General features: G+C 35.2%; 1 protein-coding gene and 1 long non-coding RNA gene across 2 annotated transcripts; both read right to left on the bottom strand.

The window, feature by feature from the left end:
• Positions 1–8,573: 8,573 nt before the first annotated feature.
• LOC107810914 (uncharacterized) lies at positions 8,574–10,687 on the bottom strand. The gene is made up of 2 exons (XR_012708567.1): positions 9,525–10,687; positions 8,574–8,792 (listed from the first exon to the last, which is right to left on the bottom strand). It is a non-coding gene; the product is annotated as an uncharacterized LOC107810914 (long non-coding RNA).
• A 5,375-nt stretch (positions 10,688–16,062) lies between these two features.
• On the bottom strand, positions 16,063–17,683 carry LOC107810915 (putative WRKY transcription factor 40). Its single transcript, XM_016635751.2, has 4 exons — positions 17,452–17,683; positions 17,082–17,375; positions 16,643–16,759; positions 16,063–16,479 (listed from the first exon to the last, which is right to left on the bottom strand). The coding sequence occupies exons 1-4, from the start codon at positions 17,530–17,532 to the stop codon at positions 16,204–16,206; spliced, it is 768 nt and encodes a 255-aa protein (XP_016491237.1). The 5' UTR covers positions 17,533–17,683; the 3' UTR covers positions 16,063–16,203.
• Between the last annotated feature and the right edge of the window lie 200 nt (positions 17,684–17,883).

Here is a 17,883-nt window from a genome sequence, read left to right as displayed (position 1 = left end):
TCTTGTATGAGACTAAGCTCTGCCTCCTATTTTGCATAAGGCCAACATCGCCTTTATTTGTCGAGACTAAGCATTGTCTCTCCGGCAGTATCTATTTGCTCCTCTTTCGGGCTAAGCTCTGACCTCAACCTCACAAGAATAAGCCTTGTCTTGTTGGTTCTAGCATCATATTATTGCATCTTATAGGCTGAAACATCGCCAACTTGTCCAAAGGCGTCATTGTCTAAAGGGATCATCCTCATAGCTGGAAGACACCATGTCATGGCCTGAGGATCTCTCGAACTTGCATATCATTATTCAAAGGCGTCATGGTTCGGAGGAACCATTTTCATGGCCCGATAACATCATTTCATGGCCTACGAATCTCTCATTAAATAATTCATGGCCCAGGACGTCATGGTCCGAGGACGTCATCTTTAACTATCCGAAGACAACCTTCATGGTCCAAAGGAAATTTGCATCATGTTTAAATTTTCGCAAATATGTTTGTAGCATCTTTTATCTGCAGGTAACCAGCAAGTAACCACTATCCTAGCAGGAACGATCTCGCTCCAGTTCTCTCTGACAGTCCCGATCGTAGCCGCTTCCTCATCTCGTGTCCGTTTTTACAATAATTTCATCGGCATATTCCGCAGGTGAATCCAAAACAACACATGTCCTGATTCCTGTAAAACCAGGGATATGTAGGAAACTCATAAACTGGAGCTTGGCCTCTATCTTTCAAAACATCCCATCCGGTCAAAATTGGTCATCATTTCTTTACCCGAAAACTCTTTCATCCTTTCCGGGTAAAGAGAGGCAGCTGTTGATACCCAATTTTTCCTTATATATTTTAAATATGCATAAAAAGCCTTCAAAATAGCATATATATGTATATATAAGCATGCACAAGGTTTTTATTATTTTTCCATGATTTTAAGGGTTTAAATTGATTTATTTTCTCCCCTTTTATCCATAAAATCCCCAATAATTATTTCCAAAATTATTTTTTTGAAAATTCATTTATTAATTTCTATACTTATGCCAAAATATGGCTAATATGATTTTTATGTATTTTTATAATTACATTTAGTATTTTTTAAGCTACATTGCATATAATTGCAATGTTAGCCCATTTTAAGATAAAATTATATTTTATATGAATAAAATTGGGTCCCCTATTTTTAAAATTTTTATTTATTTTAAATCATTTTGGAACCTTAAATTATTTTCCAAAAATTACCTATTGTTTTTATAAATTAAAATAGGGAAAAACTGGCTATTTAAATAATAGCCAAATTTGGCTTTTAATTATAGCCAAATCGGACCCCAATCCCAGCCCAATTTTATAATTAAAAACTCGACCCACACCATATTAACCCTTACCCAAACCCGGAACCCGCCTACCCGTTTGAATCCTAACCGTTGATCTCCCAGATCAACGGTCCAAATAATTTCCTTCCTTTTTTTTATCTCTAATCAACCCCCTAACCCTAATCACTTTTTCAATTTGCAGCCTTCAGATGCTCTCATCTCCCTCTTCTCTCTCGACCTAACCCTAATCACTTTCAACCGCCGCCTCCTTCTCTGGTCATCTCCGGCGACCACCCTTTCAGCCCAAGCCTCCAATGGTCAATTCACCGCCTTACTCATCATCTCTAAGGCCCTCAAGTGTCCTAGGCCATGTTGATTTGGACCTAGGGTTTATGATTCTGTTGTTCGAGGCTTCTCTGCTGGATTTTGGGCAAAATCACACAATGTGTGTTACGATTTATGAAGTTACAATAGGTTATTTCGATTTCTACTTAGGTTTCCTTTTGAAACACTAACTCTCTTCTGGATCTCTCATATCTATGTTATTTTTATGCTTTAAGCCTATTTCCTTCTATGATTTACTTATTCTCGAACTTTCTTCTGAAAGATCCTCTATTCTAAATCGTTTTACCTTCTTTGAAAACTAGGGTTTTCTCGGAGTTCTTTCTATACCTGTTTCAACAATTTCTTTATGATTAAACCTTTTTCCCTTGTTTATTTTGACCGATTCTATGTTCCTACTGCTTTTTAACTCGACTCTGTTAAAAGCCCTAAGTTTTAAAGATTTTTCTTTACTTGTTTCTATATGTTAGCATGATTTTCTTTACTTGTTTCTGTGTGTTAGCATGATTTTCTTTATTCTGTTTCTGTGTGTTAGCATGATTTTCTTCACTTTGGTTCCGTTTGTTACCATGATTTTCTTTGCCTTGGCTCTATGTGTCAGCATGATTTTCTTTGCCTTGGTATTGTAAATCTCTCGTGGTCACCATGCTTCGAATATGTTCTACTGAATCTTTAGCCTACTTATATCACCTCTATATGACTATGTTTACTCATCTCTTGTTTCTTTCTGCCTATATAATTGACCGTGTTTATTTGCTACTTCTTCTCATTCGTCTCTATTTATATGTCAAAATATGCAGAATCATGACTCCCCATGATTGATTTTGATTTTCCTTAACTATTGGTAATTGAAAGATTTTCCTTCAAAGCCCTAGAATTCTACTCGTCTATTTGAATTAACTGATTTCATTACTTTATTTACTATGGTACTTTGTTTTACTTAGTCTTTCCTTAATTGGGTCTTTTTGAATTTGGTCCTAATTGACTACTTTATGCCTACTGAACTCTGGCTCCTTTCCTTGTTTAATCATGCACTGATTCTTCTTCCTGCCTTATATGGTACTAAATCTTTCCGTTTGATCCTAACTCCCTTAACTAAAGGAAGTACTTCCTTGATTCTCTAATTGATTGATTCTGAGTTCTTAAATTAGTGTACTACTACGATTTTTACCTTATTCCACTACCTACTTACAACTATAAATATTCTAAGTCTTTCATAAACAAGACACGGACACTTGGCTTTCAAAAACTCCTCTCTTATTTAAAATCTCTGTTCCCCCTTCTTCCTTGTGTTATTTTTGTACTATTAGCCGGCTGCAAGCCAAGGCTAATCATCTGTGCTCTTGGTCCTTTCATTCTACTTACTTTTATTTTCACTGGTATATCCTAGTTTAATTTAAAGCCTCAACAACAACGTGTTTCTCTTCTTGTTTCAGTTTCTTTTATTTCTAGGCTGCTTTTGCTTGTGGTTCTATTGTGAAGTTTGTAGTTAGGCAGACTCCCCTCCCTTTAAATTCATGTATTCCCTTGTGTGATTCAAGCATGTCTGGACAATTGTTTTAACCTACTGTGTGCTTACCATTCTTATGAGTCCCAAATCCCTACACCCCTATGTGTTTATATTCTCCCTGATTAGTTTGTGATTATGCCAGTTTCAATTATTGCTGAGCATGTCCAAACCAGTCCAAATACCCTTGCCAGGGTTATATGTTTGCAGTCAACTGCCTGTGTATCCCCAAGCCCTTTGACCCCTTATGTGACTATTGAACTCATTCGGATTCTGTGTGTGATCCTATCCTGAGTTCCTGATTTGGTTTATCACTCCAACCTTTTCAAATAATCTTTATTACCTTACTGACTGCTTTCAAAATAGACTTTTAAGTCCAGTCTTTAATAAACTTCTTTCAACATGTGTCATGCAATTTTACTTTACTATTAGTTAATAAGTTCTGCCCCTCTAGTATGTGTACTGCCTTGGGATCCTCTTAAGAAACCTCTGAACTCTGGCACACTGAGGCTGGCCTTTCCACACTGCACTGGTTTAATGCTTGGCTACTAAGTCTAGTTGTAAGCATTGCCCGGGGTCCTTGAGACCCTTAGGGAACTTTGATGCAGCTAGACTACGATTTGTCTATGGAAATGAGGTTTGAAAAACCATTGGAGGATTTGGGAAACTTGGGCTTGATTGCAGGCTCTCTATAGAATAGCTTCTTGATTTTCTATTTAACTTATGTAATTCATTATTGGCATGTAATAATTTATAAACAAATATTTGGGGTATTTAGTAAAAGTGTGGGTAGATGTATACTTTATGGGGTAATATGGATAGAAATCCTGCTCTTAGGATTTATTTTCAAATCTGCCTGCTTCACTCAATAGAAAACATGTCCATAGGGTCTTATTCTTGATTGAATCTGATTGCTTTTGCATAATAGAATCATGCCTATAGGGTTCCACTTTAATTTCATTTGCATCATACTAGAGAATCATGCCTATAGGATTCCACTTCTAATTTCCTCTGCATCAAATAGAAATCATGCCTATAAGGACTTCACTTTTAATATCGTTTGCATCAGATAGAAATCATGTTCATAAATTCTGCATTTATCATGTTAGAAACCATGCTTCTAAGTTCCAAGCCATCATGTTTTAAATTAATTCAAGTATAGATACCATCCTTATAGGACATAATTCTGATTTAGTAAGTCTTTCACATGTTACTGCAAAGTGCCTAAAATCAGTAACACGCCTAGATACCATGCCTATAGGAATTTCTATTCGTAATTATGTCTGAAAATCTAATTGGCTTAATAAGTCAATTTCATCTCGCCTAGTTTACTTTTTAAAACTGGTCTTATTCAGCGATGGCATTTCTAAAACTAGACCTTTCAAAATTGTTTTAGTCTCATCAGATATCTTGCTTATAGGTATTAAAAGGGTCTATTTCGAAAACTTGTTAGTTTCTGCATTGACATAGACACAGTACTGCATATAGGCAAGCCTTAGGGCATTTTCAAAACTTGCATTTCTCTGAAGCTGTTTCTGACATTCAACGTCTCTGATTTTAATAAGCTTTTAAAGAAGAGGCCCTAGGAAACTAATAGGTTATGACTTCTGTATCTGAAAATGGTTTATTTCTGCACAACCACTTAGAAATCTTGCCTTAGGACTTTGATTAATAAAGACATTACTTGTGTTTGAGTCGTGCTGCCTGTATGTTTGTTTGGAGGAATTGTGAGCCTTTAATTCCTCCCATTATGTGTAAGTCCTAAATGCTTTTTTGACTGTCGCCTTAGATTTTTGCCTTTAAAACTTTAGGGGTACGTCTAGAACCACCTATAGGTAAATGTCCTAATTTCTTCTGGGACTATTAACAAGGGACGGGTAGCAGCACGCAATAGGAATCAGTGACCAAACACTCGCTTTGCATGACCAATAAGGGGATGGGAATGGTAGACATGGGATATGATGACTACACGTTAATGTCACGTGTAGACCCTCATTGAGGAGTGTTTACCGGACATTGCGTGGGGTGATCCTATAGGATAAACAACCTAGGACCCCTCCTTACCCCAAATCCTCTCCTTATTTAAAACTTTGTTTTATATAATTTGTTCAAACCTTTACTTCACTACTTGAATTGTCCAGTGAGCTTTACAACTTATTTGATTCAACTATCTGTATGGACTAATTTGTAAATATAAATTCGGTCGGTGTCACACCTCATTTTTCTACCCCGAAAGGGTATAAAAGAAGTTTTTTCCAATTTAAGTGACAATCAAAAAGAGATTATTTATTTAAAATTCAGAGTTACCGTAGGTGGCGACTCTTCAAATATTCAATTCCCAAAAGGAAATGAGTCAATACACCCCATGAATGCCGAAACCCGGATTTCCTCCCCGTGGAGGGAAAAAATGGGTCGGGACACTATTTTTTAAGTTTTGAATGTACTTTTAGATATGTTAACATTAAGGAATATTTATTATAATTAAAACTTTTGAAACATTAAATGTTTATTAATTATATATATGTTAATTTTAATGCAGATTTTCCTGTCAGTCTACACATTTAGTTGTGAATTCTATGAAGCCATTTTATCATGAGCCATGGAATTCTTGGAGACATATACCGTACAGCATGAAAGAGAAAATGTGGAATCAATTTAGGGTAAAAATTGATTATATTTATTTAATAATTATCGTCTTCATCTAATGTTACTTTTTTATATTGAAGACAAAGTGTATATGGCATCCTCAGCATCAAAATGAAATAAATAGTATTTTCGAGAAGAAGGTTGCTAAGGGGATTAAAGATACTCTGTTCGTTGCTTGGAATGCCGGTAAAATGCTGGACTGGTTAAGAAAAGATGTTTGGGATAAACTTCTTGAGAAATGGAATACCGCCGAATGGAAGGAGAAGAGTGAACAAGCAAAGACAAATTGTGCCTCCAGTAAAGGTGGCTCGTTGCACAGAAGAGGTTTAATTAGTTTTGCCGCCCATAAACTAAGATTGGTGTTCACTTATTAAATTTTTCTTAGTTTTATATATACAATTTTACGTTTGTAATGTCTAACTCATACTTTTTGTTATGAAAGAAAAGGAAAGAGGGTGAGATATGAGTCACGCTAAGGTCTTCGAGGAGACGCTTAAGAAAAAGAAGAAGGATGGTACAAGAGAACACTGGGTGGAGACGTGTGCGTCGATCACATATGTAAATTACTAATTTCATAATTATTTATGGGTTTAATAATATTAGTTTGTTTAGATAATATTTATATTTTCATTTCAGGAAGATTATCATAAAAGGGTGGAAGAATGTCAACAAATTCAACCTCCTTCAACAACCAACACCTGATGATATAACTTCATTGTTGATAGGCAGCGTGTGGAGTAAACAAAGGTAAAGTCTACAGACTTGGAGTACATCGACCTACAATTCATCCAAACCCACTCTCAGCCAATTCTTCTTCTTCTCAAAATCAAGAAGAGATGGAAGATATGAGAAAGGAAATTCGTGATTTGAAGCAATAATTGGACTCCCAATTCGGAACATTTGTTAAGATGCAGAAATTTATGAGAAAACATGGGTATAATCTATCTGATGATAAGGATGAACAAACTGAATCTGATGTGTAGCAGTTTAGGTGTTGATTAGTAAACTTGATTGTGAGAGACAACTTTATGTTTTGTTTTTAAACTTAAATGTGGGCTACTATTTGGATGTTTTTATGCTCAAAATTGTTAGGTTTAATGGTTGGTATTGTTTGTTTAGGTTGTGTTAATGGTTGGTATTGTTGGTTTAGATTGTGTTAATGGTTGGTATTGCTGGTTTAGATTGTGTTAATGGTTGATTAGTTGTTGGTGTTATTGTATTGTAATAGTTTGAAAATTTCGACTAATTTCCGATGAAAACAGACGAACAGCTACCTAGATTTTACTAAAATTTCCCAGATTTCCGACCAATTCGGTTGAAAATGTTTTTAAAAAAATAATATTTAACAGTTTTCGACGGATTCCGTTGGAAATTAAATAAAATTTATTTTTAAATTATTAATTATCGAGCAATTCGGACGGAAATTGTATATTTTTATTATTTAATTTAAATAAATAATTATTTTTATTTATATTATTATGACCGATTCGGCCGGTAAAATACGACCACTTTGGTCAAAAATTTGAAAATATTTGGTTGTCTGACCTATTGAACGTTCCGACTACTTTGGTTGGAAATCACCGACGGATTCGGTCGGAAACTGTTTTCCGACCAACTGTTTTTCGACCGGTCAATTTTGGTTAGAAAGTAGTCGGATATTCGTGATTTCCGACTAATTTCCGATCGTTTCGGCAGTTAGAATTCTGCCATTTTCCAATAGTGTGCATTCGTTGACTATTTTAATTTTATGCGTTAAGTGGCGGCTATTTAGGTTTTTTCTTAAAGACAGTATGTATAAGGAGATTAGTAGTCGAATGGATGGGTCCAAGAAAAAGTGAAAGCCAAGAAGGTTACGTATATGAAGTCAGTGGAGAAGGGACAAGGCGAGAAGAGGATGAATCGGGAAAGGTTTCACACCTCTTTTTTACCCGAGGGGTATATAAGGGAGTTTTTTTAATTTAAGTAACATAAATCGAAATGAGATTATTTTATTTATTTAGAGTCGCCACTTGGAATAATTTATAGTGTCCCAAGTCACTGATTTATTTTAAAAATCCCAAATCGAGGAAAATCGACTTTATTTAAAAGTCTGCGAAACCAGAAACACTAGGTAAGGAATTTTGTTAACCCGGAAGAAGGTGTTAGGCATTCCCGGGTTTCGTGGTTCTAGCACGATCGTTTAACTATTAATAATTGGACTAATTATCTGATTTATTACATGTTTTAAACTTATTGTGCATTTTTAACTTTTATAACCATTTTTATTTATTTAATCGCTTTTTAGGATTTATGGAATTATTTCTTGAACAAGTTATGATTGTCATACACTTGCCGTTTTGGAACACATTGCAAACCACGCTACATGAAATGCACTCGCGATTTGCGACATGTTTATTTTATTATTATTTAAAGTTTTTATGATCGAGTCACATGGAATGCACACCCGAATTTGGGAATTATGTATCATAACTATATCACATGAACCGTACCCATAGTCACGATGATTTATTAATCACGCCTAAAGCAAAACTACGATGTTCAAAGTATTTCCTAAACTATTGTGAGATTATTGTAAAGTACATGGGGGAATTTTAACTACTTGGGGTAATCTAGCATTAATTGTTATAGACTTAAAAATATGAGAAATGGGCCCAACTGACTATTTTGTAAAAACTGGCCCAGTCGCAACTCTAAATTGATTGGGCATGTCGTGGTTGTGTTTTCAGAAATGATAAATCGCTAATCATACATTGTCTAAGTCCAAATTTGATTTGCATAAGAGTAATAAAATCTCATCAGAAAATTATTGTATTCAAGTTTAAATTAACTATACTAACAGGATTTCTAATACCCTAAATCAAAATTAGAATTACATTAATTTCAGAAGAAAAAAAACAAGTTCATAATTTGGGCCAAGTTATTGGGCTTAATACTCACGCCCAGCTGCCTGAAATCCAGAATTTCATTCTCTATAAGGGAACGGAAACTGGTCATGTTGGAGTGCCTGGCCCAGTTCATTTTAGTCAGCTAAAACAGTTTAAAAATTTTAAGAAAACAGAATGTCTAGCAAACTCACATCATTATCAAATTAAAACAGCCTTATACTAAATAAAACTAATCAGAACATTAAAAATTCCAGTTTTTTGGGAAAATTTGAAATACGTTAATAAGCTATTCTATCAATTAAAACTATCATTTACAAACTTGAATCAAAATAAGATTCCAAAGTAACTCTTATACTTTTTTCTTTCAGCACTGGCAATGAACAACAATAGAACTACACATTCAAGCTCTTCCATTCATGCGTTTGTGAATGAGACACTTCACAGAGATGGATCTGACTAACTGGTGGTCAGATTCATCCCTTAGCCATTCTTTAACCTTCCTTCAAGTGTGAATCAACATTGATACCAAAAAAAAAAGGAAAACACAGTAAGAATTCAGTCCACTTAAGCTGAACCAGGACATATGTGTTTTTTGTCACAACAAATAAGATAAAAGCTTGAAGTTCATAAAGAAAAATGAAAGCATCACAGATACTCTTAGAACTACTTCAGAAATTTGCAAAGAATAAGCAGGAATTCAAATGCTTAACCACATTTACAAGCATAAACCAATCAAATGTTAATAATGGAAATCTACTAACGAATGAACTGATTCTTCAACATAATAACTGTTATTTTCTCATAAAGTTGTCATACACCTAAAAACTATCAGAGAGCTGATAGTAGATTACCTCAAGATAGCTTAACGAGAAGGATTTATGATCAAATAAAAGCCAGCAACACTCAAAATAGCAGCAGCAAATAGAACAGCAACAAAAATCCCAGAATATTTGACTAAAACCAACTTTAAATAGCAGGGATTATGAACTAGGGAAACAAGGAGCTATTTCTATTTTCAAATCCACTTGGAAACCCAGAAAAAGGAAGAAAAACCAGTGTGAAAATCAATTTCCAGAATTCCTTGTGTATCAAAGTTGCCTTTTAGATTGCCTAATGCTGATGATAGTCTGTGTGTGAACGAGTGAGGGTCTATTCCTTTTATAAGATGCACAAAGATAGCATAAAAAAGGAATATTCTACCCTAAAATTCTGAAATGTCAGATAGTACAACATCTTTTAACAGTCGTCTGTCCTTTTTCTACCCAAATTCAATATTTTCATACTAAAAATGGGGACAACTGTACAATGCTAGAACTTTATGATATTTTTCTCATTTTAAATTCCCAATTTACACTTTTAAGTTCTGCTTATTACAATTTCAACCCAATTTGACCTAAATTCTAATTTCAGAACCCTTTCTGGAACTTCCTAGAACCATCTAGGCCATTCTAGCCTTGAATTCCCTGAATTGTTTTTTCAATTAAACTCCTAAAAATTTTGTTACTATGTTTTCATTCTTTAAACCGTTTAAACCTAAGATCAATCAACTAAAACAAGGCAGCCTAGCCAAAACAATTTTGGTGTCACGATCCGGATTTCCCACCCTCGGGAGTCGTGATGGCACCTACTCGTGAAAGTTAGGCAAACCGAGTATTATATATTCACTAACTCTTTTATTTAGCCCTTTTTAAGCGTTTAAAACAACATGCGATCAACGGTGAAATATTAGCAATAATTAAAGACATGCGGAAGACGTAATCTGATAAATTAGCCAAAAACAAGTACGACAATGCCAAGCACATCTCTATCCGGAACCGGTGTCACAATATCACGGACCATATACGAATACTACAAACAAGTGTCTGGAAAGAAAGATACAATCTGTCTCTAAAGTAAATGAAAACAGAATATAAAGATAGAGGAGAACGTGGGGGCCTACGGACGCCTGCAGGACTACCTCGGAATCTCCGACTGGACTGAAGGCAGCCACCCACAGCTATGGTCCAAAAGCTGTCGCTTTGGGATCTGTACACAGTACAGAGTGTAGTATCAGCACAACCGACCACATGTGCTGGTAAGTGCCTGACCTAACCCCGATGAAATAGTGGCGAGGCTAGGACCAGACTACCAAATAAATCTGTGCAGTTATATTATATACAATGGAAAATAAAATAGAAATAAACAATTAAATATGGGAGGAGGCATGCTAGAGGGGAATATCATTTATCAATAGTAATTCAAGAGAAAAGCATAATGACAATTTAGAATTCACAGCAACCGGATAAGGAAATCGTAACCCACCAATAAACACTTTTATTATCTACTGTTGCGGCGCGCAACCCAATCCAAATCATAAGAACACTGTTGCGACGTACAACCCGATCCATATCATTTATCACTGTTGCGACGTGCAACTCGATCCAATTATATTGTTGCGGTGTGCAACCCGATCCAAACATAAAATTGTTGCGACGTGCAACCCGATCCAAATATAATATTATTGCGGCGTGCAACCAGATCCACATATACAGTTCAACACCAAGCATAAATAGAGTCCCGTCAAGGGAACCATGAAGAAACAACACTATCCCGGCAAGGGAATCGACAATATAAGTAGATACGTTCCGGCAAGGGAAAATCAGCTATAACCAAACTTGTTCCAATATCTAACTTCCTTAACTAGCACCAACACCCAATCATAAGAAATTTCCACGAGAATAATCATAATCATTGCTCAACATAGAGAATCAACAACTTAGGCAGTCGTAGTACTTATTAAGATTACAACAATATCAATTTAAGACTCACGGTCATGCTTGACGCCAACGTATATATACTCGTCACCATGCCTATACGTCGTACTCGATAAGTAACACATAGCAAATAGGACACAACTCCTAATCCCTCAAGCTAAGGTTAGACCAAACACTTACCTCGAACTTCCACGGCCAAATCAAGCCTCGAACACCGCTTTTCCTTTAGAATTGCCTCCAAACAACTCGTATCTAGTCCAAATTGATTTAACAACATCAATAAATGCTAAAGAATTCATACCCAATACTCAAATATAGGTTTTCTATCATTTTTCCCAAAAAGTCAAAAATCGACCTCGGGCCCGATTGGTCAAAGTACGAGGTTCGGACCAAAACCCGATCACCCATTCACCCACGAGCCCAAATATGTAATTAGTTTCGAAATATGACCCCAAAACGAGGTCTAAATCCCAATCAATCAAAATTCCCTAACTCTATCCAAATCCCTAATTTCTACCATAAAAATCCTAGATTTTAGGATGAAAATTGATGAAATAAAATGGGAAATCAAAAGAAAGAGGTTTAGAATCATCTACCAATTGTTTGGGGAAGAAATTGCTCTTAAAATCATCTCAATGCTCCCAAATTTCGAAAATATGAAGTAAATGGGTTCTGCCCGTTTTTGCTTCTGTTTTTAAAATTACTGGGCAGACCTTCATCGTGTTCGTGATGGATCTGTCGCGTTCGCGATGGGTCAGGCCCAATTAACGATCGCGTTCGCGGTCGTGTGGTCGTGTTCGTGTAGAGTAAAATCCCCTTCCCCCTGCCCAGGCCCAAAGGCCTTCGCGTTCGCGATAGCAGGTCAGTGTTCGCGAAGGGAAACACCCCCAAATCTTCTAAGTTTAAAACCTTCCGAAACGTATCCGAAATTCATCCGAGCCCTCGGGGCTCAAACCAAACATGCATACTAACTCAAAAATATCATATGAACTTATCCGTGCGATCAAATGCCAAAATAACATCTTTTACAACGAATTTAGCATAGAAATCTAAGAAAAATCTCAAAACTTTCAAAGTATCAATTTTTACAACTACGGGTCCGAATCACATCAAACGACTTCCGTTTCTTACCAAATTTCACAGGCTCGACTTAAACCACATATAAGACCTTTACCGGACTCCGAAACCAAAATACGAACCTGATACCAACAACTTCCAAACATTTTTCATTTCTAAAAACTCATAAATTTTCCAGAAAATAATTTTCTTCAAAAATTCATTTCTTCGGCTTGGGACCTCAGAATTCGATTTCGGGCATACACCAAGTCCCATATTTTCCTACGGACCCTCCGGGACCGTCAAATCATGAGTCCAGATCCGTTTACCTAAAATATTGATCGAAGTCAACTTAAATTCATTTTAAAGTTAGAATTCATCAATTTTCATAGATTTTCACATAATGGCCTACCGGCTATGTGCCCGAACTGTGCACATAAATCGAGGTGAGGAAAAAGGAGGCTTCTAAGTCCTAGGAATGCAGAACTCATTTCTAAAACAAGTGATGACCTTTTGGGTCATCACATCTGGTTTGAGACCTAAGCTGACCAATGAATCATGGTGTTTATCTAATTAACCCTACAATACCCCAAACAGAATTTGAATTTCCAAAACAACAAACATAACAGAAAAAACAGCAACAAAAAATAAAAAATAGGAACAAATATGTAATGAAACCTAATAGGTAATCCTAGCTAATCTAAACTTAATTAAGTTAATCAAAACATGCAATCAAACTAATTACAAGTAATTAAACTCATTTTCTTTAACCAAACAGTTTAACACGCTCGAAATTTTTTTAAATTAACCTAAACAATGAACTCAAATACTAATTAGTCTATAAACAAACAACCTTAACAAAAAATAAAGCCAAACACATGCAAAATCAAAGGAAAAAGCAAGAACAAGAGAAAGAGACGTGGAAGAAAGATCAGGAAATATACCTAAAAGGCTCTAGCAAATCAGAAAAGCTCTGAAATATATCAAAAATACGTTAATCAATCGTTCTTGTTGACAACGATCAATTAGCGTAGGTTTTAATCCAAATCGAGTCTTGAAACTCGAAGGAAAACAGAAGAAAAATTTGAAAACGGGTAATCTAGGGTTTCTGTTCTTAAATCTGTGATTCAAACAAATCAACGGGGAATTTGGGAAAATTGATAGTAGGATAGTGATGAGGGGAGGCTTGGGATTGTGGAGTGTGATTTTGGTTTTTTTTTTGGTTGGCTTAGGGTTTGGTTGAAAGCTCAGATTTGAGATTGACGGAGATTGGTGAGGATTTTGGTAAAATCGTTGATGGATTTGCATTTAAAAGAGTGTGGGGAGTGTGGGTGTGAGTTTGGGGCGGTTTGGAGGTGTTCCGCCACCGTAGTGTGATTTCCAGGCGGCGGAAGAAGGCGGAGATAGCGAGGGATTCAAGGGCGGCTAGGGTTAGGTGTTTGAGAGATAAGGGAGGAAAAAATGGACGGGATCTCTAGGTCGAAGGGAGAGGGGTTAGGATAGTTAAGTAGTTGGGGTTGGGTGAGTTGCGAGTCATTGGATCAAAATGATCCAACGGCTGGGATTAAAGGGAAGGGGAACGGTGTCTTTCAGTGGGAAAAAATTAGACCGGGCATGGGGAGTTTTGGGCTTAGGCGGAATTGGGTAGAAATGGCATTGGGCATTGAATTTGTTCTTTGGGTGGCCCAGTCCAAATCAAATTATTTTTCCCCATTTTCGTTTTCTTTATTTTTTTTCCTTTCTTTTTTCTTTAATTTTAAACACTTAACTAAATTAATCAAAGTCTTAAATTAAAACCTGAATTAATCTAATCTATAAAATCAGACTAATTATCTATTTATAATATTTACGAAATTAATTAATCCTAATTTGATGAAGAAAAAATTACTAATCTAACACTAAGAGCTAAAAATGTAAAATGAACAATATTTTTTTGTGATTTTCATTTAATAAAGAAATTAACTAACAATTTAATCCTAAAATACGAACACAAAGCCTAATATGCAATGCATGAAATTTTGACATTTTTGTGGTATTTTTCATGATTTTAAAAATATTAAATATGCACAAAAAATGCAAACAATTAATAAAATCCTACAAAAATCCTACGAAACTAAAAAAAAAGAGCAATTTAGAAAACCTATTTTTTAAATTTTTTTGTACGAGTATTTCTAGTAGGGCAAAAATCATATGCTCACAAAAGGTATAAGGCGCAAAGAAGGAGGTAAAATTAGCGATTATGGCGGCAAAGACGACAACATTTTAACGCTTGTATGAAGAACTGGGGACAAAGGGGGGATAAGAAGTTGTACCTATTTGTCAAGGCGAGGAGAGGAGGCTCGAGGTCTAGACCAAGTGAAGTGCATCAAAGAGGAGGAAGATAAAGTATTGGTGGAAGAGGTACATATTAGATAAAAATGGTAAACATACTTCCATAAACTCTTGAATAAAAAAGGAGACAAGAATATTATATATGTTGGGTGAGTTGGATCCCTCCAAGAGTCGTCGAGATTTCTAGATATGATGGGGTTGCACTAGGGATCAACTCTTAGCCCATTTTTATTTGTTTTAATGATAGATGAATTGGCACGACATATTCAAGGGGAGGTATCATGGTACATGTTATTTGCTGATGACATAAGAGGGTGTGAAGGTCAAGAATTAGGACAGAAGGCTAGTAGGTAGTCGAGCGTATTTCTTTTTCATACTAGTAGTATTAGTACTTTTCTCATATTTCCTTATGCTTAGATTTCTATTACTGCATGTTGCTTCTTTTGTTTCGATTATCTTATTATTTTGTTATTGTTCCTATTTCTTTTTCATGGCTCCCCACCATCGTATTTCTTTTGCAACATTATTGTGACTATTCTTTCCTTGAGCCGAGGGTCTATTATAAACAACCTCTCTATCTTCACAAGATAGGGATAAGGTCTACGTACACACTACACTGGGTTTGTTGTAAGTTGTTTGTAAGGAAAAACTATACATGTATAGCCACTCTAATAAAATAATAGTTGAAAAAATAATTTTTTTATATATATAGTACTTCATAAAATACAGATATATTGATATATTTTGCTAGCGAATATAATTATTTTTGACTGACCGGCCAAATGTATAATCTGCCCTTGTATTGATTTAAATGTTCAGAAATCTCATAGACTTGGACATAAGCATGGTATACGTATAAACTTACTGCGACGATGCGAGGTTTGAAGTCGTCCTAACGTTTTTTGTTCGGATAAATCCCCTCCATATTTCTATATATACTTGGGTTGCTCCATACCCTGGCAGCGAAGAGTTATATTTGAGAGTGGAACTAGAAAGAAAGCCCTCCCTTTTATAAGTCTTGCAAGATGATTACATTGACAAAAGAGCATTCAAGAAAAAATCAAAAATCATCATACTATATAGCAAGTCTGTTTTTTTTTTTTTTTTTAACATCACGTAATCTTATGCTATTATGGCGTATAAATCTATGAATCAATTCCTAACATCTACTCCCACTATTGTCTTTACAATCTTTTGCCTAATATTGTCTTTACTATTCTGCAAATTTATCCTAATTACAGCCCAAATATTCAAAAAACACAGCTAAGAAACACTTATTATAGCAAAGGAACATCCATTCCAAATGGTAGATTTACATCAGGTTCATTTCCTTCTCAATAGAAAAACAAAAACCGTTAATAGCTGTAATTTTGCTTCATCTGAAAACTAATTAATCATATTCAAAAAAATTCCCGGAGATGGCTGCAGCGACTGCAGCCGTGAAATTAGGGTTCCTTGTCAAGGAATGTGCCATTTGTGCGACTAAATCTTGTTGTAGTGATGTTGTGTCAATGTCTTCCATGAATTTGTTCAGAAATGTAGGATTTGTTGTAACATTATGGTTAATTAATGGCGCTGTTACTTGAGCTTGGGATGGGAGAGGATGGTTGTGCTCCCCCTCATATGTAGCTACTAAAACTGATGGATTTTCAACACTTCTTTGCACCTACAAATTATCATTCATTTAGAGGAAAAAACAAACTAATACAGTAATATAATATGATTTCTCTAGTCTAAGTGTGAGTATAGGAATAGGGTAATTATATACTAACATACACTCAAGTTAACGCATTTAGTCAAATTAAGAAGATTGGTTGCATGAAGCTGACCTTCTTTTTGACTGGGCAAGATGGTGCAAAAGAACACTTATAGTAGGCTCTAGGTGAAGGGTTATCTCTTGTGACTTTTTGACCATATTTTCTCCAGTGATATCCATCTTTCACCACCTGAAAATCAGACCAAGGAAAAAAATTTAAAAAGGAACTATATTTCGAAAACCAACACCAAAGAAGAAAGTTATTTCGGGAGTTATACTTGAAATTCATTTAAACATATTAAAAACTTTTGAGACCATTTATTAAAAAGTCAATTTATACCATTTTCATACATTGAAATTATGTACCCGGTAATATATATATCAGTGGTGGATTTACTTATAGGTTGTTGATTCTTGATTGTGCCTTAACCTTTAGATCAATCTTAGGCTTATCTCTTTAAGGATTTAAAATTGTTAAGCAAACTGAGAATTAAGAAATCTCTGGAACTTACAGCGCTTTGATCGGAGGGAGTAGTTTTAACACAAACAGTTGAAACATTGGTTCTGATTTCCCTTGGCCTCTTAGGTGATACTTCTTCTGAATTAGCACAACAGTAGTGATCATCTTCAGCCTTTCTTTTTCTTGATAATAATTTGGAATTTTCCTCCTCAGAGTTGTGTTTTTGCAGCAATTCAATTAGGTGAGTTTGCAAGTAATTGTAGTTCTCACACAAAGTTGTTAGCATTGTTGTTAGCTTCTTGTTCTCCTCTTTCATCCTAATCAACTCTTCATCCATCATCTCATGCTGCATATATCAAATTCGTTTATAATAATAATAATAAAAATAATAATTGTTCTGACGAAAGAATAGATCTACCAACCGGAATACTATTGATATTTTGCGGTGGAGGATTTGTGTTAAGGTCAATAGCAAAAGACTTGTCCCTAGAACTTGTATCCATTGAATCCAAGTTTTCTTTCTTCTATATCTTCGTTGATTGTTTTTTTGGATGAAAGGAATGAAAAGATTAATTGGGTAAGATGTGCTTTTTATAAGGGAAGAAAGTGGAAGTAGTTAAATTGAATTCATGTTTTGAAACGGAAGAGAAATGCGAGGAAATTGAGTGTCTATAAAAGATAATAATGGTAATTGCCTATTCAAAGACTTCACTATCGAGTGGCCATATAGAAAGACTTGATGAAAGTGAATAGTACTTTCAAGAAAGTCTGTATTCAAGTCTTAGTCAATTTTCAATTTAATTGCTCAACAATTGTTTGAATAGTACCCCGGGAATTTTTATTTATTAATAATC

The sequence above is a fragment of the Nicotiana tabacum genome, chromosome 1 (genome assembly GCF_000715075.1).
Source record: "Nicotiana tabacum cultivar K326 chromosome 1, ASM71507v2, whole genome shotgun sequence".
In the NCBI taxonomy this organism is placed as follows: domain Eukaryota; kingdom Viridiplantae; phylum Streptophyta; class Magnoliopsida; order Solanales; family Solanaceae; genus Nicotiana; species Nicotiana tabacum.
Note: the sequence above shows the minus strand (reverse complement) of the source record. Positions and strands in the feature narration are given on the sequence as shown.